This window comes from Budorcas taxicolor, chromosome 24 (genome assembly GCF_023091745.1).
Source record: "Budorcas taxicolor isolate Tak-1 chromosome 24, Takin1.1, whole genome shotgun sequence".
Classification (NCBI taxonomy): Eukaryota; Metazoa; Chordata; class Mammalia; order Artiodactyla; family Bovidae; genus Budorcas; species Budorcas taxicolor.
The window spans coordinates 33,365,492-33,387,842 of NC_068933.1; the positions used below are offsets into that span (position 1 = coordinate 33,365,492).

At 36.7% G+C, this 22,351-nt stretch overlaps 1 protein-coding gene across 1 annotated transcript in view; it reads left to right on the forward strand.

Annotated features, from left to right (window-relative positions):
- Window positions 1-22,351, forward strand: part of ADAM9 (ADAM metallopeptidase domain 9) — a 95,767-nt gene that overhangs the window by 27,540 nt on the left and 45,876 nt on the right. The window contains exons 5-11 of the mRNA XM_052661461.1: window positions 1,712-1,788; window positions 2,773-2,965; window positions 4,480-4,545; window positions 5,500-5,571; window positions 10,790-10,959; window positions 13,744-13,825; window positions 14,327-14,460. Of these exons, the coding sequence (XP_052517421.1) occupies window positions 1,712-1,788; window positions 2,773-2,965; window positions 4,480-4,545; window positions 5,500-5,571; window positions 10,790-10,959; window positions 13,744-13,825; window positions 14,327-14,460 (794 nt within the window). The remainder of the gene's footprint in view (window positions 1-1,711; window positions 1,789-2,772; window positions 2,966-4,479; window positions 4,546-5,499; window positions 5,572-10,789; window positions 10,960-13,743; window positions 13,826-14,326; window positions 14,461-22,351) is intronic.

Here is a 22,351-nt window from a genome sequence, read left to right on the forward strand (position 1 = left end):
AATTCAGCTACGTTTTCTTTTAGTTCTTGCATAGGTTCATCTTTTTTAGTGTTTCGATTCTTGATCCATTTGGAGCTTTTTCTTCTTTTAATTTGTTTTCTTCCATATGAGTTCACATGTATCTCCCCGTCCTGAACCTCCCTCCCCACCCCATCCTGGAGCTTATTCTTATGTATAATGTGAAGTATGGATCTACTTTTATCCTTTCTCAAACGTCTAATCCGTGGGCTGAGCACCAGTTATTACAAGTGCATGTTTTCCTCGGTGATTTGAGACGACCACTTTTATCATATAAGGTTCCACATGTATTTTGATCTGTTTTGAGACTATGTTCTGCTCCACTGGTTGGTCTCTCAGTTAATGCACCACCAGGACCCTACTGTTTTATTTTTTTAAATATAAATTTATTTATTTTAATTGGAGGCTAATTACTTTACAGTATTGCATTGGTTTTGCCATACATCAGCATGTATGCGCCACAGGTATACACGTGTTCCCCATCCTGAACCCCCCTCCCTCCTCCCTCCCCGTACCATCCCTCTGGGTCGTCCCAGTGCACCAGCCCCAAGCATCCAGTATCACGCATTGAACCTGGGCTGGAGACTCGTTTCATATATGATATTATACATGTTTCAATGCCATTCTCCCAAATCATCCCACCCTTGCCCTCTCCCACAGAGTCCAAAAGACTGTTCTATACATCTGTGTCTCTTTTGCTGTCTGGCATATAGGGTTATCGTTACCATCTTTCTAAATTCCATATATATGCATTAGTATACTGTATTGGTGTTTTTCTTTCTGACTTACTTCACTCTGTATAATAGGAGGACCCTACTATTTTAATTATTAAGGGCTGGTGATATGTCATAATATCTAGCAAGTTTAGTCCTCCTCCTCCTTCTCCTATTCCCCTTGGCTGTTGTTTTTTTTTTTTCCCCAGTGCTTTACAATTGTTTTAAAGAGAAAAAAAAAACTCCTTGTGTACTAAAAAAATCTGATATTAATAAGTGATATGCTTATATTTCCACTGGTCAATTTCTTGCTCAAAATGAAGAATAAATGGTCTTTAACTTATCAAGATGGTTAAATGTATAACTAACAATAATAATATAATCAATATGCTTAGGCAGAAAAAGAAAGTCCAAGTCACTGTTTTTGCCATGTACTGAACTGTTTTCCCCCTTGGTGTCATTAGTCTGTCACAAGATCCTCTTCTGTACTGGATTTCAGTTGGCTGCTGTGGTGTCTTCTTACCTGTGATTGAAAATGTTAAACATGACATTATGCTGCCTTGTTCCGCCTCTAGGTTTAAAGGTTATGGGGGTAGAGTTGTTTGTACTTAGTATCCTCTGGACTTCTGCCTTAAAAATTTGGCAGAAATTCAAATTCTTTGTACCCATAGGGTGATAGACAGTCTGAAGATAGTCCAAAGACTGCCATGTGATAATTATGGGATGCCAATAATAGAATTGGAGAAGGAAATGGCAACTCACTCCAGTATCCTTGCCTGGAGAATCCCACGGACAGAGGAGCCTGGCGGGCTACAGTGCATGGGGTGTCAAGAGTCAGACATGATTTAGTGATTCAACCAATAATAGAATAAGAAGTTTAGTTGATTGGCCTTAAATAACTTTTAGTTCTACACTCTCTTTGATGATTTTCAGCAAGGTAATAGTATTTTGAAGATGACACTTTTTTTTAAATCATTTAGAATCATTGTCATTATCGGGGATATGTAGAGGGTACTTACGATTCATCCATTGCACTCAGCGACTGTTTTGGACTCAGGTAAGGAACTTTCTTTATCAGCAGTTTTTCATTCCCTTAATTCTTTTCCCTTTACTTATCTCTGTCTCCAGCACAAGTCATTTTAGGGTACTTAAATTTAGATTTTACTTTGATGTTGCTGAAGGTCTTTCTAACTGTGTTTCAGATGTCATTCTTGGCATGTTTATTTAGGACAGTATTACAGGTGATGAATTTTAGTACCTAAATAAAAAATTTCATTTTTTCTGAGACCACTAAATAAATTTTGCTATTTTAAAATAAAGCATACTTTAAATTTGTTACCTTTTAGGTTTATATAACTTTTACTTCTGTTCTTTCATCTAAGTCTCATAATGACTGTGAGAAGGGGTTGATTGCTTCCATATTTAGGTGAGCAAGCTGAGGTTCAGAGAAATCATACCATGTGCCAAGTGAAATGATAATAATATTAAATTTATGAAGGGCCTGGCAATATCACACTGGACTGGTTGATTGGTTACATGATTAATTGAACTAATAAATATTACTTTAAATTCTCAAGCAAACTGTATGAGATGGCGATGAGTACTATCTCCATCTAAGCTGTGACACTTGTAGAACAATTACTGTGTACCAGGCAGTGTCCTAAGTATTTTTTGTGCTCAGTAAATAGTTTTCAGGACAACTCTAGGGAGAATGTCTACTACGGCTAGTAGGAAACATTCAGATTCAAACTTTGGTCCTCTGGCCTCCAGACTCCACGCTTCTAGCCACTGTTCTGAATTGCCTTTCTTTATACAGTGATCTCACAGAGGGGTTAAGTAACTTTCAGGCCAGTTAATAGTTGTCTTGAGCTTTTAATTTAGGGCTGCCCAACTCTAAAACCTCTCTATTTTTCTCAACACCATGTTATCCCTTCTTACATATGTTAAGAACTAGGACTTGAATTCATGTTTCTTAATTCCTTTTCCTGTGTATTTTTTTTTTCCATCCTAAAAAACTGTGTATGTGTAATACAACACTTAGAGGCTTGCTGCATATAGAAAATGTGAGTTATGGGATTGAACCCCTGCAGAACAGCTCTCATTTTGAGCACATCTTTTATCGAATGGATGATGTCCACCAAGAGCCTCTGAAATGTGGGGTTTCCAATAAAGTTATGGAAGAAGAAACCATAAAGGATGAAGAGGAGCATCCTAGCATCACTCAGCTGCTTCGAGTAAGGAGCTAATGTATTTCTTCATGGCTCTGACTCAGGTTTAAAAACAATCATCTATTTGTGCATTAAACCAATACCTATTATTACTGTGTTTTTGCCAGCTTTGTGCCAGACATTGTGATGGGTACCAGGGGATAAAAAGATGAGTAATATGTAGTTCCTGCCACAAAGTTGAATACAGTCAGACTTCTGTGTTTTGGAAACGAGGGCTTAAGTCTTAAACAGTAACTATATTTCTTTTTGTCATTGCCCTCTAATAATCCATTACTGTGACTTTGAGAGAGCACTGGACTTTTTAATGTGAATACCCTTTACACAGACTGGAGCTCTAAAGTGAGAGAGAGGGAGAGACAGAGAGGGAAAGAGAGAGATTGAGTTTTAGGACTTTAATGATCTCAGATGTTTTCCTGGGGCACTAGTGGTATCCCTGTTTTGAGACTTCTTTAGGATTCCTTAGCTTCCTCTTAAGAGGGGTCTCTTAACCTGAGCTGTTTCTGAGACCAGAGGAACCTCAGTTGCAGACAAAGGCAGCTTTCTCTATAATGAGATGATGTAACTGTGCCTCTACAAGAGGCTTGTGCCTCTTCTAGAGTATTTTAATTAACTCATACTAATTTATGGCATTGTTTTCATCATCTGTTCTGCCATTCATTCTTTTGATTCTTGGATGGTTCTTTTTAAGTTTAGTCATTGGAAAACACTTAAATTTTAGCTCATTCTGTACTTTACATGGGGGCTTCCCAGGTGGCGCAGTGGTACAGAATTTTCCTGCCAATGCAGGAGATGCAGGAGAACGTGAGTTTGATCCCTGTGTCAGGAACATCCTATGGAGGAGGGCATGTCAGCCCACTCCAGTATTATTGCCTGGGGAATCACATGGGCAGAGGAGCCTGACGGGCTACAGTCCATGGGGTTGCAAAGAGTTGGACACAATTGAGTGGCTGAGCATATATGGACAGTTTATGTAAGTTTTTGAAAATCACAAAACTAGTCATTTTTTAAAAGTAGCAACCTTGTATGTCAGTGCAAATTGTAACTCAATAAGACTGGAAGGAAAAAAATAAAGGACAAGAATAAGAAAATAAAGTGCAGACCTTGTCCTTCCTTTTCCTTGGGTTATTAGCAGATATTCTTTTTTCCACTCTTGACAGAGTAGTAGGGCATCCAATTAAAATATGTGTATGTGTGTATAGTTTTGATATTAGAGAATCAATAATTCACCTTTGGAAACTTGAATAACTCATGTTATCTTTAACTAGAATTTTTCTCAGAGCACTACAGATGGCATATATCACTTTTAAAAACACATGTCTTTTGGCCTTATTGATGTAGGATGTGTTAAAAATCATTTTATGAAATTCTTAGCAGACATGAAACAAGTGACTAGAGGTTAGGATAAGATCATTGTGTGTTAAAAATAGGAGTCTTATACGTAGTCATCTTATATGTAATCTGAAGAATGTAGTCTTTTAACTTTTTGCTTTCCTTTATGGTGTTTGTGTTTTTTTTGACAGAGAAAAAGAGACATCTTGCCACAGACCCGCTATGTAGAGTTGTTCATTGTTGTAGAGAAGGAAAAGGTAGGATTGGTGACAGTTTTTCTCCTTTTTCATGAAAAGAAGATGAGAAGTGAGGATCCCATGAAGGAAATATGAAATATATTTGTATTGATTTTTGTTAAATGACTTTTCCCTGGAATATTTATACATGATATTCGTAATACGTCCAGAACTGAATGTAGCATTAACGTTACCTCTATCTTTATTTTTACTGGTGATGTTTTTCCACTGTTTGTTTTGGGTAATTTGCAAATGTTAAACTTCTCCCTTCTTAGGAGGGAGCAGAGTTTAGATGATAAGTTTAGAAGGGAGCAGAGGAGAATGGGTCAGCTTAGCATTTACTATTTATTTCATTATACAGGATAACACAGGACATTTTCCTTATTTATACTTAAGATTGTGCTTTACTCAACTAAGAAAAGTTACGTATTTATTTTAGCATTTGCAAGATTATTAATTTTAGATATAACTGCTATATATTTTAACCTATAGATTATTTAAAATGTTTTATCTGACTTCTGCCAGCTTTGCTGTTGCTGTGAACCAAATTGTTTGCAGAAACTTAACACAACTGACAAGTCCTTTTTTGTAATCTGCAGAGTCAGTTTTGAGACTCTTTATGGTTTTTTAAAAAAACCCTTATTGTATATAGACTAGAAAATAATAAGCCATACTTTTAGGAGATAGAAATGTATTCTTATTTGTTCGTTATAGGTTCATTATCCTCAAGTGTAGAAAGAAGCATAAGGGAATGTGAATAAGCATGAACTCTGTCCCAGATAATGTATTAAAGGTTCCAGTAGAATATGATGGACAAGTGATAAAAAAAGGAGACTTGAAATATTTTTTCTCATTACTTTCTCCACATAGGTAGAAAATGGTTTAAATAAAATATTTGAATTCTTATCTTGAGATTATAGAATTTTTTTTCTTATATTGCTTTGGTGATCATGAGTTTTCTTCTTTGCTTTTCAGTATGATAACATGGGAAAAAACCAGACTGCAGTGCGAGAAGAGATGATAAGCTTAGCCAACTACTTGGATAGTGTAAGTTTATTTTCTATCAGCTGGGATTATTCTGTCCTTTCCTCTCACAGCCTCTGAATAGAATTTTAAAATTGTCTGATTTGGAGCTGTGATTATTCTAGAGGATAGAATAATCAGTCTTTCTGGGGTTTGCTCTCAAATTTGTTTTGTAACTTTTCTATGTTTATAAGGAAAGTATAATTTTAGAGAGAGTGAGACAAACGAGATTTCAAATTAGCATCTACTTTATCTTTAGTGTTGAGGAGAAATTCATCAGTTGATCTAAGAAAGAAATGAGAAGTTTATTCAAGCCAAATTTGAGGATTATAACCCAGGAAGAGCATCTCAGAAAGCTCTGAGAACTGTTTTTCCCATTAGAAGTCAAGGCACAGTTATGTAAGTTTTTTTGAGACAGAGGAATGTGCATTCAATGAGGTATTATTGACAGTTTACACAATCTAGACCTAAGCATCATCATGGCCCTAGCAAGGTTAAGAAGGAATGTTATCTTTAAGGAGTTGCCTTTTTGATGTTAGGAGAATGCTGCTCTTTATGGTTGAGCAGGTATTTCTGCCGATGGGGAGGTTTGGTTGATGCCTTATGCAGATAGAGAAATGCACAGTAGGGTAAGAGAGGAGGCCAAAGGGCAGAGAAAAATTTTTCTGTGTAAATTTTTCTTGTCTTGCCATAAAATACGACTTTTATTTCACAGTAGATAGACTGAGGTTCTCTGGCACTTATGCAGAGATCTTTGAATTTTTGCTGAGAAACTTATTTTATTTTATTTTTTTAATTTTATTTTTACTTTATTTTACTTTACAATACTGTATCGGTTTTGCCATACATTGACATGAATCTGCCACGGGTGTATACGAGCTCCCAATCCTGAATCCCCCTCCCACCTCCCACCCCATATCATCTCTCTGGATTATCCCTGTGCACCAGCCCCAAGCATCCTGTATCATGTATCGAACATGGACTGGCGCTTCGTTTCTTACATGATAGTATACATGTTTCAATGCCATTCTCCCAAATCATCCCACCCTCTCCCTCTCCCTCACAGTCCAAAAGTCCACTCTACACATCTGTGTCTCTTTTGCTGTCTCGCATACAGGGTCATCATTACCATCTTTCTAAATTCCGTATATACGTGTCAGTATACTGTATTGGTGTTTTTCTTTCTGGCTTACTTCGCTCTGTCTAATCGGCTCCAGTTTCATCCATCTCATTAGAACTGATTCAAATTTATTCTTTTTAATGGCTGAGTAATACTCCATTGTGTATATGTACCACAGCTTTCTTATCCATTCATCTGCTGATGGACATCTAGGTTGTTTCCATGTCCTGGCTATCATAAACAGTGCTGCAGTGAACACTGGGATACTTGTGTCTCTTTGAAGCAAGAATATACAATGGAGTAAAGACAATCTCTTTAACAAGTGGTGCTGGGAAAACTGGTCAACCACTTGTAAAAGAATGAAACTAGATCACTTTCTAACACCACACACAAAAATAAACTCAAAATGGATTAAAGATCTAAACGTAAGACCAGAAACTATAAAACTCCTAGAGGAGAACATAGGCAAAACACTCTCCGACATAAATCACAGCAGGATCCTCTATGATCCACCTCCCAGAATACTGGAAATAAAAGCAAAAATAAACAAATGGGATCTAATTAAAATTAAAAGCTTCTGCACAACAAAGGAAACTGTAAGTCAGGTGAAAAGACTGCCTTCTGAATGGGAGAAAACAATAGCAAATGAGGCAACTGACAACTAATCTCAAAGAAACTTATTTTAAATAAGGCTGTCTCCTGCTCTGAAACCATATATGACTCTGTGTGTGAGAGAGGGATAGACAGAGGGAAGGATTTGGTTTGAGATTTTAGAGTTTATTCATCTAGTGGGAGATATTGAAGAATTAGATACATGTTCCTTTTTAAAGTTTTTATTGGAATACAGTTGATTTATAATGTTGTGTTAGTTTCAGGTATACAGCAAAGTAAATCAGTTATATATATATCCACTCTTTCTTTTTCAGATTGTTTTCCCATATAGGCCTTTACAGGGTATAAAGTAGAGTTTCCTATACTATACAATAGGTCCTCGTTAGTTTTACATGCAGTGTATATGTTGGTCCCAATTTCCTAATTTATCCCTCCCCCCCTTATCCCTTGATAACCATGTTTGATTTCCCCCACCTTACTCAACTTCTTTTTTGTAAATAAGTTGATTTGTACCCTCTTTTTTTAAGAGTCCACATATAAGAGTGTGTATCATACTGAGTGAAGTCAGACACAGAAAGACAAATGTCATACAGTACCACTTGTATGTGGAAAAATTTAATCTCTAATATGAATATGAATACCAAACATAATAATGATGATGATAGTGATTTTGAATGTTTATAATGTACTAATTTCTGCTTTATTGACTATGCCAAAGCCTTTGACTGTGTGGATCACAATAAACTGTGGAAAATTCTGAAAGAGATGGGAATACCAGACCACCTGACCTGCCTCTTGAGAAATCTGTATGCAGGTCACGAAGCAACAGTTAGAACTGGACATGGAACAACAGACTGGTTCCAAATAGGAAAAGGAGTACGTCAAGGCTGTATATTGTCACCCTGCTTATTTAACTTCTATGCAGAGTACATCATGAGAAACGCTGGACTGGAAGAAACCCAAGCTGGAATCAAGATTGCCCGCAGAAATATCAATAACTTCAGATATGCAGATGACACCACCCTTATGGCAGAAAGTGAAGAGGAACTAAAAAGCCTCTTGATGAAAGTGAAAGAGGAGAGCAAAAAAGTTGCCTAAAGCTCAACATTCAGAAAACGAAGATCATGGCATCTGGTCCCATCACTTCATGGTAAATAGATGGGGAAACAGTGGAAACAGTGTCAGACTTTAATTTTTTGGGCTCCAAAATCACTGCAGATGGTGACTGCAGCCATGAAATTAAAGGATGCTTACTCCTTGGAAGAAAAGTTATGACCAGCCTAGATAGCATATTCAAAAGGAGAGACATTACTTTGCCGACTAAGGTCCGTCTAGTCAAGGCTATGGTTTTTCCAGTGGTCATGTATGGATGTGAGAGATGGACTGTGAAGAAGGCTGAGCGCCAAAGAATTGATGCTTTTGAACTGTGGTGTTGGAGAAGACTTTTGAGAGTCCCTTGGACTGCAAGGAGATCCAACCAGTCCATTCTGAAGGAGATCAACCCTGGGATTTCTTTGGAAGGAATGATGCTAAAGCTGAAGCTCCAGTACTTTGGCCACCTCATGAGAAGAGTTGACTCATTGGAAAAAACTCTGATGCTGGGAGGGATTGGGCGCAGAAGGAGAAGGGGACGACCGAGGATGAGATGGCTGGATGGCATCATGGACTCGATGGACCTGAGTCTGAGTGAACTCCGGGAGATGGTGATGAACAGAGAGGCCTGGCGTGCTGCGATTCATGGGGTCGCAAAGAGTCAGACGCAACTGAACGACTGAACTGAACTGAACTGATAATGTACTAAAAACTGAGTCAAGTGACTTATATTTATAACTCATTTATTGCTCACAGTATCTCTGTGAAATAGAGATGAGTTCCATAAGCCTTTATCTGAAACCTTTGGGGTACATGTCATTAGAATTTTAGATGAGTTTAGAAAGGTAATATTGTTCACTGTACAGTGTATGTATAACATGTAGTTCACTATGTATTGATCTTACTTTATACCTCCAAAAGGATCCTGGGGTAGCACCTTGTAATCTAACTCATTGATATTTCTATAGTGAAATATATGAATATTTATATTAAGTGAACTAAAGTGAAGTGAAGTCACTCAGTCGTGTCCGACTCTCTGTGACCCCATGGACTGTAGCCTACCAGGCTCCTCTGTCCATGGGATTCTCCAGGCAATAGTACTGGAGTGGATTGCCATTTCCTTCAGGGGATCTTCCCGACCCAGGGATCGAACCCGGGTCTCCTGCATTGTAGACAGGCGCTTTATATATGAATATTTATATTAAGTGAACTAAAGGTGAACAGTAAATAGACTTTCACTAGTTTAGGGAAAGGTTTGAAACCAAAATACCAAAAACTTTAAATATCCAGAGTTTGTCAGATTTTGGAATGGAAGATAAAAAGGATTTCAAACCTTTGTTACTTTTGTTTTATGAATGAAGAAACTCAGACCCTTGAAAAGTTAGAGTTCCATTATATTGAAGGAAACATTTTTGATAAAGAGGAATCCTGTTTTTAAGTGGTTATGTTACTTAATTAGAAGTTCAAAGATATTCTCATATTCTTTATTTTATTATATTACTTTTATTGAAGTGTAGTTGATATACAGTTTTATATATATTACAGGGGTACAATATAGTGATTCACAATTTTTAAAGGTTAAACTCCATTTATAGTTATTATATTGAGTTGGCCAAAAGGTTCAGTTGGGTTTTTTAATACCTGTTTATGAAATGCCTGACAGAACTTTTTGGCCAACCCAATAAAATATTGGCTATTATTCCCTGTGTTGTACAGTATATGCTTGTATATCCTTGTAACTGATAGTTTGTATTTCTTAACCCTGTACACCCTCCCTTCCTTCTCCCCACTGGTAAGCACTAGTTTGTTCTCTATATCTATGAATCTATTTCTCTTTTGTTACACTCACTAGTTTGTTGTATTTTTTTAAGATTCCACCAAGAAGTGATGATGTTATTTAGTTGCTAAGTCGTATTCGCCTCTTTGTGACCCTATGAACTGGCTTCCCTGTCCATGGATTTCCCAGGCAAGAGTACTGGAGTGGGTTGTGGTATCCTTCTTCAGGGGATCTCCCTGGCCCACGTCTCCTACAGTGGCAGGGAGATTCTTTATCACTGAGCCACCAGGGAAGCCCTCCTATAAGTGATACCATACTGTATTTGTCTTTCTCTGTCTGACTTACTGCACTAAGCATAATACCCTCCAAGTCCATCTATGCTGTTGTAAATGGCAAAATTTCATTTTTTATGGTTGAGTAATAGTCCATTTGTGTGTGTGTGTGTGTGTGTGTGAACCCAGTCATCTGCTGACAGATACTTAAGTTGCTTCCAAATCCTGGCTATTGTAAATACTGTTGCTGTGAACATTGGGTTAAACATATCTTTTAAATTAGTGTGTTTTTTTTTTCCCCCAGATATATACCTAGGAATTGTTCCCATATTCTTTAATAAATTTTGTATATTTTTGTTTTCTTCCCAGATGTACGTTATGTTAAACATTCGAATTGTGCTAGTTGGGCTTGAGATTTGGACAAATGAAAATCTGATCAGTATGGCTGGAGGTGCTGGTGATGTGTTGTCGAACTTTGTACAGTGGCGGGAAAAGTTTCTTATAACACGTCGGAGGCATGACAGTGCACAGCTAATCCTGTAAGTGATGTTTTTAAAGGTACTCTTTATGATATGGTCAGAATAATAATTTTCGCTTTTTTCTTTTTTTGCAGTCATATCCTCTTAAAGTTTTTGAGCATTCATTTAAATGAGGAAAAAGTTTGATTTGTAGAATGAGTGCAGTGTGCTAATAAGACCTGTTTTTGTTGGATCTCTTGTGACCTTTATCCCGTATCCTCTTCCTCTTTCCCGGGTATACTTCCTTATTTAGTATGGCATGTTTTCTAGTTTCTTCTTGTGAAAGGATATATTGGGAAAGAAATATAGTTCTGACCTCTTTCATGTCAGAAAATGTGCTTTACAATCTCAAAACAGAATTTAAAAATTATCTCTGGTACACCAGAAACAAAATATAAATCAACTATAATTTAAAAAAATTATCTCAATTTGACCTCTGATTATCCTAGTGCTTAAGTAATTCATTGTTTCAGGGCTGTGCTTTTTCATTTGCTTTGTACATTTTAGGTTATTTTGTCAGGTCTAACATTTTTGGCATGAAATCTTTTTCCTTCAGAATTTTGAAGGCATGGCCATTGGTCTTTTGACTTCCAAATTACTGTTGAGAAGCCTTAATTCATTTTTAAAAAAAAATTCTCTTTAGAATGGGTGAATTTTTTTGTACATAAATTCTATCTCAGTACAGCTTCACTGAGAAACTTTAATGCATTCTGTTTCCTGTTTTTTAGTATATGCCTTTTTTTTTTCCTTCCTTCTTTGAGAACTTGTAGGATCTTCTCTAGAGGTTCCCAGACCTCTAAATTGTCTTGATGGTATGCTTTGGTGTAGGTCTTCTATCATTCGTTGTGCTGTGTTCTTAGTGGGTAATTTCAGTCTTGAAATTGTAGTTCTAGGAATTTTTCTCAAATTATTTTGTAGGTGATTTCATTCTCTCTATTTTTATTCTTCATTCCTTCAGGGATTCCTTTTACTCAGCTGTTGAGTTTCTTGTGGTTGTCCTCTAATTTTTTTTATCTTTTGTTTCCTTTCTTCTCATTGTCTTTTTGTTCTGTTTTCTGGGATATTTCCTTAAATTTACCTTCTAAAGTTTTTATTGTGTTTCTCATTTCAGCTATCTTATTTTTAATGTTTAATAGCTGTTTTTGTTTCCCTCAAAATTTTTATGTAGTTAAATTCTTATATCATGGATACAATAGTGTTTTTAAAGTCTCTTTGCCATCCTTCTGATATGTTTTAAACATTTTTCTTTTTTCTACATAGCATTTTCATGGTACTATAATAAAACTTAAGCTTATGTGATTAGTTAATACAGATATATTCCAAAAGCTTATAGCAAAACCCTCACTTAAAATATAAAAAATTTTTATTCTTCTTAGAAATTTTCTGGTTGATAGGCTGACTTTTTGCCAAAAAATATTTTATGTAATAATCTTTCCCTCCTTCAATGTTGAATGGTACCTAAAATAATTTTTTCTGAGGTGAAATTTCCCTTGATTTTTTTTTTTTTTGGTCATATGAGTTAATTTAGAGTAAGGCACTGAGAATGCCTACATGGATTTTTATGACCTCATAACCAGAAAAGCTTGATCCTGACATTTCAATGAATTTTTAGTAAAACTGTACCCAGAAGTGTCCTCATACCCCGACAGTGAGTATGCCTTCTTGTTCACAAAAGACCAAAAGGAACGGACAACAAGCACTCCCTGTGCTTTGCCCAGCCACACCTACCAAGCCGTCTCTCTCTGTTTGGTCTTCGATTGCCATGTTAGAGGTGTTTCTCAGATATCTGATAATCCCTGATCGGTTGTAGTTGAGAATGGGATACTAAAAAGCCTTTCTTGAAGCATTGAGGACATAAAAGTGGCTCACTACAGGGTGATCTGGCTAAAATGTTTCCATGGCAATCCCCTTATGTCAGTAGCAGACTCTTGTCCTGGCTGGTCAGGTGTCCCAGAGAATGGTTTATTCATTGATTTAAAAGATGTTTGTTATGTGTATAGCCTAGGCCCTTGGTTATGGCAGTGAACAAAAGAGACAATTCTTACTCTCATGGAATTCATACTCTGTTGAAGGAGAGTTATCTTGTAAGATAAATAAGTATATGTATTGGGTCAGCCAAAAATTTTGTTTGGGTTTTACCCTAACAGCTTATAGTGTGCTAAATAACGATAAATGGTAAAGAGGAAAAATAAAGCCGAGAGGGTAGAGGTAGAAATATTGAAGGAGTGAGGTTGAAATTTTAAATAACATGATGAGGAAGGCCTCAGTGAAGAGATCACCTTTGTGTAAAGACCTGAAGATGAGGGAGTGATATGGGTGTATATTGGGGAAGGCACAGGGACCAGGTCCTGAGATCAGGTGTATTTCTTATGTTCAAGGAGCAACCTGGAGACCATTCTGATTCTTCTGTTCTCTGTGCTTCCTGCTCGCAGCCTCCTGTATGAATATGCCATTGAGTTTGTTATCTGTCTCTTTTCACTAGAATTTTTGAATAAATAAATATAATGCATTTTAGGAAGGTTTTTCATCTAAAAGGTAGAAAACGAGTTGGTTTGATATATCTAATGTATATCTTCATTTGTCTGAAAAATGAACTTGTAATGTTAACTTTCACTCTCTGAAAATAAAAAAGAGATAAGGCTTTAATTGAACTCTGATTTTTAAAGTGCTATTTATCTTTGTCATTTTCCCCCCAGTTTTTATAGGTTTACCAATTAGTTTAAGAATACCCGAAGAAATAGGAGCAACGTGTACCTTTTTCTCCTCAAGTACATTTTATAACTTTTCCCTGTTCTCTTCATTTAGGAAAAGAGGGTTTGGTGGGACTGCGGGAATGGCGTTTGTGGGGACAGTCTGTTCAAGGAGCCATGCGGGTGGGATTAATGTGGTACGTTTTCTTGACATCTTTGCATGTTTGCATTATGAAATGTCCAGCAATTGTTTATTTCCTCTCCTAGTCCTTACAACAATATTTTGAGTGTTACAAGGGCCATAGAATATCTGTTCTTGCCCTAGAGACTGGATTTAAGTTTTCTAATACTTATTATGTGATCATTAATGCCTCACTTTTTATGAATTAAGAAACAGAGACTCCGTCTGAGGAAATTAAGTTAGAACCATGAGCTTGTTTTCCCATCAACCACCATGAATAATCTGTTGGTACTCCTGATCTGTTGCTTAAATGGTCTACCTCCATCATCAGTATGTTAAGTCACTCCAGTTTCTTACTAGACTGCAGTGTTTACAATCTGATGTTGGTTGCTTGCTTTATCATGTCAGCTGCCAACATTGTGGTGGTGAGTCTCCTTTTGTGAAAAAGTAATTTTAGAAAAAAAGAATAATCCTTTTTGTTCAGAAACTTAATTAATACCTTCCTGTGTTTGGACAGTTTGGGCAGATCCCAGTGGAGACATTTGCATCCATTGTTGCTCATGAGTTGGGTCATAACCTTGGAATGAGTCATGATGATGGGAGAGGTTGTCACTGTCCTGTAAAGAGCTGCATCATGAATTCGGGAGCATCGTGAGTAACTGAATTCCTTTTATTCTTCTTCCTTTTTCTTTTTTAAAACCATTTACTGAACATTTGTTTAATGCTAAAAATAAACAATGAATGTATCCCTCATCAGTACTCAAATTTCTGGGAGGAAATTATTTGCCATGTTCTATAAAGCATCAGTATAAATTTTCTTTCATCTGAATGGTATAAGAACTCTAATTATTGATTAATTCATCTCATTTAAATTAATTTAATTTATTATAGTTAATATAACGTGTTAATTTCAAGAGAACAGCAGAGTGATTCACTTGTAGATACATGCATATATGTGTGTGTGCTCAGTCCCTCAGCAGTGGCCAACTCTGCGACCCCCTGGATTTAGCCCACTAGGCTCCTCTGTCCATGAGATTTCCAGGCAAGAATACTGGAGTGAGTTACCATTTCCTTCTCAGGGATCTTCCTGAGTTAGGGATCTAACCCACATTTCCTGTGCTTACCTGCATTGGCAGGCAAATTCTTTTACCACTGAACCACCTAGGAAGCTCTATGTACACACACACACACATATTCTTTTTCTGATTCTTTTTCATTATGAATTATTGCAAGGTACTGAATATAGCTCCCTGTGCTATACACTAGGTCTTTGTTGTTTACCTGTTATATATAATAGTGTGTATATGTTAATTCCAAATTCCTAATTTATTCCTCCCCCTGCCTTTCCCCTTTGGTAACCATAAATTGGCTTTCTGTCTGTGAATCTGTTTCTGTTTTATAAATAAGTTCATTTGTATCATTTTTTTAGATTTCACACAGATGTGATATATTTGTCTTTCTCTGTCTAACTTACATCACTGAATATGATAATCTCTAGGTCCATCCATGTTGCAGCAAATGGCATTATTTCATTTTTTCTTATGGGCTAATGGAATTCCATTATATACATATATGCTGCTAAGTCACTTCAGTCGTGTCCAACTCTGCGACCCCATAGACGGCAGCCCACCAGGCTCCCCCGTCCCTGGGATTCTCCAGGCAAGAACACTGAAGTGGGTTGCCATTTCCTTCTCCAATGCATGAAAGTGAAAAGTCAAAGTGAAGTTGCTCAGTCATGTCTGACTCTTAGCGACCTCATGGATTGCAGCCCACCAGGCTCCTCTGTCCATGGGATTTTTCCAGGCAAGAGTACTGGAGTGGGGTGCCGTTGCCTTCTCCAATATACATATACACATACCACATAAATACACAGCACATCTTCTTTATCCATTTATCTGTTGGTGAGTGTTTAGATTGCTTCTATGTCTTGGCTGTTGTAAATAGTGTTGCTATGAACATTGGAATGCAAGTATCTTTTTGAATTAAGAGTTTACTCCAGATATACATCCAGGAGTGGGATTGATTGCAGGATCATATGGGAGCTCTGTTTTTAGGTTTTTAAGGAATCCTCACATTATTTTTCATAATGGTTGCACGAATTTACATTCCCATCAACAGTATAAGAGAGTTTCTTTTTGTTCACTCCAGTGTTTATTATTTGTAGACTTTTTAATGATTGCCATTCTGACTGGTATGACTCATTGTAGTTTTGATTTGTATCTCTCTAATATTTAGCAATATAGCATCTTTCCATGTGCCTGTTGGTGATCTGTGTGTCTTCTTTGGAGAAATATCTATTTAAGTCCTCTGCTCATTTTTTGATTAGGCAGTTTTTTTTAAATGTTAAGCTGTATGGGCTCTTTGCATGTTTTGGAAAGTAATCCTTTGTTGGTTGCATCATTTGCAAATATTTTCTTCCAGTCTGTAGGTTGTCTTTTTGTTTTGTTTATGGATTCCTTTGCTGTGCAGAAACTTTAAAATTTATTAAGTCTTACTTTTGTTTATTTTTTGTTTTTATTCCATAACCCTAGAAGAGGAATCCAAAAAATATTGCTGTAATTTATGTCAACAAACGTTCTGTTCTGTTTTCCACTAAGAGTATCTGGTTTAATAGTATCTGGTTTTACATTTAGGTTTTTAATCCATTTTGACTTTATTTTTGGTGTTAGAGAATGTTCTAATTTCATTCTTTTACATATAGCTGTCCAGTTTTTCCAGCACCATTTATTGAAAAGACTGTCTTTTATCCATTGTATATTCTTGCCTCCTTTATCATACATTAATTGACCATAACTGTGTGGGCTTATTTTTGTGACTTTCTATCCTCTTCCACTGACCTATATGTCTGTTTTTTTGTCAGTACCATACTGTTTTGATGACTGTAGCCTTGTAGCATAGTCTGAAGCCAGGGTGTGTGATTCCTCCAGCTCTATCCTTCTTTCTCAAGATTGTTTTGGCTATTTGGGGTCTTTGTGTTTTCATACAAATTAAATTATTTTTTTTGTTCCAGTTCTGTGAAAAATGCCATTGATCATTTGATAGGAATTGCATTGAATCTGTAGATTGCTTTGGGGAGTATGGTCATTTTTAACAATACTGATTCTTCTAATCCAAGAACGTGTTATATCTTTCCATTTGTGTCATCTTCAATTTCTTTCATCAGTGTCTTATTTTCAGGGTACAGGTCTTTTGCCTTTTTAGGTAGACTTATTCCTAGATATTTTATTGTTTTTGATGAGATGGTAAGTGAGATTGTTCACTTAATTTCACTTTCTGATATTTTGTTGTTAGTGTATAGAAATGCAACAGATTTATGTGCATTGATTTTGTATGTAGCAACTTTACCAAATTCATTGATGAGCTCTTGTAATTTTCTGGTAGTGTCTTTAGGATTTTCTGTTTATAGAATCATGTCATCTGCAAAGAGTTTTACTTCTTTTTCAATTTGAATTCCTTTTACTTCTTTTTCTTCTCTGATTGCTATGGCTAGGATTTCCAAAACTATGTTGAATGAAAGTGGTGAGAGTGGTCATCCTTGTTTTGTTCCTGAGCTTACAGAAAATGCTTTCAACTTTTCACTATTGGGATGTTAGCTGTGGATTTATCATAATATGGCCTTTATTATGTTGAAATATATTCCCTCTTTGGCCACTCTCTGAAAAGTTTTTGTCATAAATGGATATTGAATTTTATCAAAAGCTTTTCCTGCATCTATGGAGATGATCATATGGTTTTTATTCTTCAATTTGTTAATGTGATGTGTGACCCATTTAAAAAAATTGGGTCATCTGTATTTTTGTGGGAGAGCTGGATTTGTCATGAATACAAATCATGTATTTGTATTCCTCAGGGTATGCTGACAGCTATCACCTCGGTAGGGGATGGGACTGGAGACGGGGGTTCTGGAGCTAGAGCTGGGTATTTATTTGATGGCACTTCCTCTCTGCTCAGTGGCCAATATTGCCTTATTGGAGGTGGGGTTTGGTCCCAAGTTGCCAGAGTACAAGCTCTGAGGGTTGGGTCTTAGCCCGCTCTGTTCCCTTTACATGTGTGGTATCCCCCTCTCAGTACCAGTACCCTCTCCCCAGAGGGGAGTAGTATTTGGGCAAGAGGGGCTGGTGTGGACACTTGGCATGGGTCTGGGCATGAGCTGTGGCAATCCAACCACAGGAAGAGATTCACAAACAAAGGCAGTTCTGTTTCTTTCCTAATTTGTATGTCTTTCATTTCCTTTTTTATTGCATTAGATAGGACTGTCAATTTTGCCTGATACTAATCTACCTTCCACAGATGTTCTTTTTTGGTTAACAGTATATATTTTCTATTCCTTTACTTTGAACTTTTCTTTATTCTTATGTTTTAGATATATCCTTCTAAACAACCTACATTTAGGTTTTTTTTTTTATAAACCAGCCTGGAAATATTTGTCTCTTAATTGAATCATTTAATCTGCTTATATTTAATATGATTACTAATGTACTATATTATGCAAATGTAGATGCCATTGATTATGATACCCTTACAGCATACCACTTAGAATGAAAAATGCCAATTAAATTAATACAAATTGTAAGATGAATTCAGAGTGTTTTAAATGTTAAAAAATATATTTTAGAAAAACACATCAAATTTGCTGTGTTAATGACTGTGGATTTGTTCCCTGCCCAAATTTTCAAGCTTCTCATTTTTGTCTCTGACCAAAGCATGCAGAGATTTTCTTTTTGGGTGGTTATTGTTTGATAATTCTAGTATCTGGAGACTTTATTGAGTTTATCTGTTTTTTTTCTCATAGTGTCTTCATTTTTTTTATAGTTTTTGTAATATCTTGTGTCTTTGTGTTATGTTTTGATAATGCATTAGACATTGTATTTGAACAGGTTTTTTTAAGAATAATTTGAGAAGTAAGATTATGTTATCCTTAGTGTATTAAATCTCCTTTTTGAGGACAGATTTCCCACCTTCTACTTCCTATGCTATTTAGTGAACATTAGTTGACTGTTAGAAGTTGGGCCTTAAAAATTTTTTTTTATTTAAAAAATTTTAAAATATATTTTTATTTTATGTTGGAATACAGTTGTCTAACATAGGGCTTTATTTTTGATGCTAGAGATTTCCCAGATAATCAGTTGAAGCCACCTCTGTTTAAAAGGTAGATAATCTAACTTTGTAATGTAATTTTTATATTTAAGATATTTGAGGGACCTGGTAGTATGCTCCTTACACTGTTCTTAGATGCCTGGTCGTATGAGTGGTGATCTTCCTGGGAGGTGTCTTTTCTAGAGACAGGTCTTTCTTAACTCTGCCCTTCAGTATTATCAGAAAGCCTCCATAATCAGAGTGCTCTTTTTTTTTTTTTTAAATTGAAAAAAATTGTTTTTTTTCTGTCCACACTGTGTGACATTTGAGATCTTAGTTTCCTGACCAGGGATCAGACCATGTTCCCTGCATTGGAAATGCAAAGTCTTAACCACTAGACTGACAGGGAAGTCTCCAGATTGCTCTGGGAAAAAAAAAAATCTGAGTGCCATCACTTAGAATTCTTTCTTAGGACTTCCTATTCCTAGGCTATGGGGATTAGGACGGAAATGGTGGAATTGTGTTCTGTTTTTTTCCAGATTAGTCATAGAGAGAATATTCTAAATGATAGTTGATTTTTGTGGGTCATATCCCAATAGACCACTTCCATCCCTTCTACCTTCTTTTGCATCAGTTTTATAAAACTCACCTCGATGTGACGGAAGAGATGTAGATATGCTTTAGATTAATATCTTAGTACCCAGAGGTGATAGATGGAGAGTAGGAATGCTTTAATTGGTATTCAAGCCAAGAAAAGAGGAAACTCATCCTTCTTATTACTGTTGGTGATGGCCAAGGATGTCTAGGGAAAAGAAATATCTTTGTTTTATTATCCAAAGTGTTTATGAAGGCCAACATGGAGATGTTTGTTGTTATCTTGATTTACTAAACTGCATAAGAAGTGGTGAAGATTTTGTGATCCTTCTCAGTACTATAGTCAACTTCCTTGTGTATGAAACAGATTCTTTTGTAGATTGCTTTAGAATCACACAAATAAAACATTGTTTCTATGAGAAAATGTGTCCCAAGGACTGAATAACAAGTTTATTTCAAGAATAATCTGTTTAGAAGTGGTACACTCTGTAGATTAAAATTAGGGACTCAACTGTAGGAAATATACACGTCTGTGACTATTAGCTAATTAATATATTCTTACATTATTGAAGAATGTAAGAATATACATTGTTGCAGGCACTTGTATTAACCATATAAAGAACAATAATAGGAAATAAAAATAATAAGAAATAAAAAAGTGACTGTTTAAATTGAAGTCTTGCTTGTTTATCAGGTAATTATCTTATGCTCTAGTTTGACATTTCCACTTGACATCCGTTAGACTCAAAATCTTGTTGCTTCTAAAACCTGCTCCGTCCCCATCTTCTCTGTGTCAGTTAGTAATAATGCCTTCTTTCTAGTTGTTGCCTCCTGTGAGATTTTCCTGCCTAGTATAGCCAACCTGGTGATCTTATTAAGACATAAATCAGATCATGTGGTTCCTGTTTCATGCTTTTCATTGTGTCACTCCCCTGCCTTATTTCACTCATTGTAAAATGTCAGATTCATGCAATGGCCTCGTCCCACCTTTCTGATTGTACCCTCACTGCCTTAGTCCACACCAACTCTACTGGCTTCCTTATTTGATCCTTGAGCATAGCAGGCAGACTTCTCCCTTAGGGCTTTTGCACTTGCTATTTCTTCTCCCTCTAATGTTCTTCACCCCCAAAGCCAGTTTTCATTCAGTTGTCCCAGTGTTTGAAGCACTTGTCCTGACAGCTCTTTGAAAAACTCTACTCTGATCACTCTGCCCCCAACAAAGGTCACCCCCTTTACCTCCTCACCTTTTCCCCTGGTGGCACATATCTTCTAATGTATTATTGAATTTATTTATCCATTGTGTTTATAGTCTGTCTCACTCAGTAGAATGTCACCTTCACAGGGGTGGGGATTTTATTTTTGGTCTGCTTTGTTTACTGTTTTCTCCCTTGCACAAAGAAGAGTGTCTTGTACATAATAGATGTTCCACAAATATTTGTTGAAGGAACAGATATTGTTCAAAAGGACTCCTCCTCCTCACAATGTTCTTAAGCAGAGTAGCAAGAAAAAGAAGAATATGGAAAACAAGTGTTTTCATTATTGTGGGAAATCTTGTGCTAGGTCTTTACTTACTGTGTGACTGCTTTCCAGTCCTAAGAGCCAAGAGGCAGGACTGAATACTTCCTGGGAAGCTCTGGTCTGGTTAGCAAGGGAAGAGTTTTCCAAGAGGACAAGGTCTCCCAAGAAAGGATCTGTTTCTTTGATTCCCTGGATGTACAGAAGACATGGAATCAATAGAATGCCTTCTCAGTTGTTACCATGTAACACGGTTCTCTTCCCCATGGCTGCTTTTGGCACCGTTGCTCAAACCAATGAAAAGGAGATTCTTTTAGGGCACCAAATGCCTCTGATAAACTTTTAATATGACTTGGATTTCTCTAAGGTTCTTGTTATAGATGAGTGTGTTTCCCACTAGTGTTCAAAGTGAAAATAGCCAATGGGACCATCTGAAAATACTGTTATTGAATAAAACAATAACTAAAAGAACTCCAGCAACACATAGAAACATATCAAAATTGTATTTATATAATGGGGCTTCCCTGGTGGCTCAGTGGAAAGAATCTGCCTGCAAACAATGCAGGAGATGCAGGTTCAGTCCCTGGGTCGGGAAGATACCCTGGAGGAGGAAATGACAAGCCACTCCAGTATTCTTGCCTGGAAAGTCCATGGACAGAGGATTCTGGTGGGCTAGAGTCCATCGGCTTGCAAAAGAGTAAGACACAACTTAGTAACTAAACAGCAACAAAATAATATAGTTCAAATAATATAGTTCAAATTGGACCATTTCTAGAAGCCTGTCTAGCCTTCAGAGTATTAACTACAATTCTTAGGAATTACCGTCAGAGGCAATTAAACCTCAAACTGTGGCTGACATTCTGCGCCAGCGCCTGCTGCTTCTCTGTGACAGTGTGTGCCTCCTCACTGGGTGCTCACATTGTTGCCACATAGCTCCTGGTGTTATAAGGGGTGCACAGGAATGTCATTCAGTGGAGTGACAAGAGGGTGGGGAAACAGAACTCGCTTTGCATTTTTGAAGGAACTTTTACTGTAGAAGATAAACTTAATTCTAGATAGGACTAGATAATTTTTGAGCAAACTCTGGGAGATAGTGAAGGACAGGGAAGCCTGGAGTGCTGCAGTTCATGGGGTCAAATAGAGCTGGACACGACTTAGTGACTGAACAACATCAACAATTTTTGAGGTCTCTTCTGCTGATGAGATTTATGATTTTGTATTTTCTGTATCTTCTGCCATTTTATTTTTTTTTTTTTGGTCACACTACATAGCTTGCAGGATCTTGGTTCCCTCACCAGGGATTGAAACTGAGCACTCGACAGTGAAAGTGTTAAGTGAAAGGGTTAAATCCTAAACT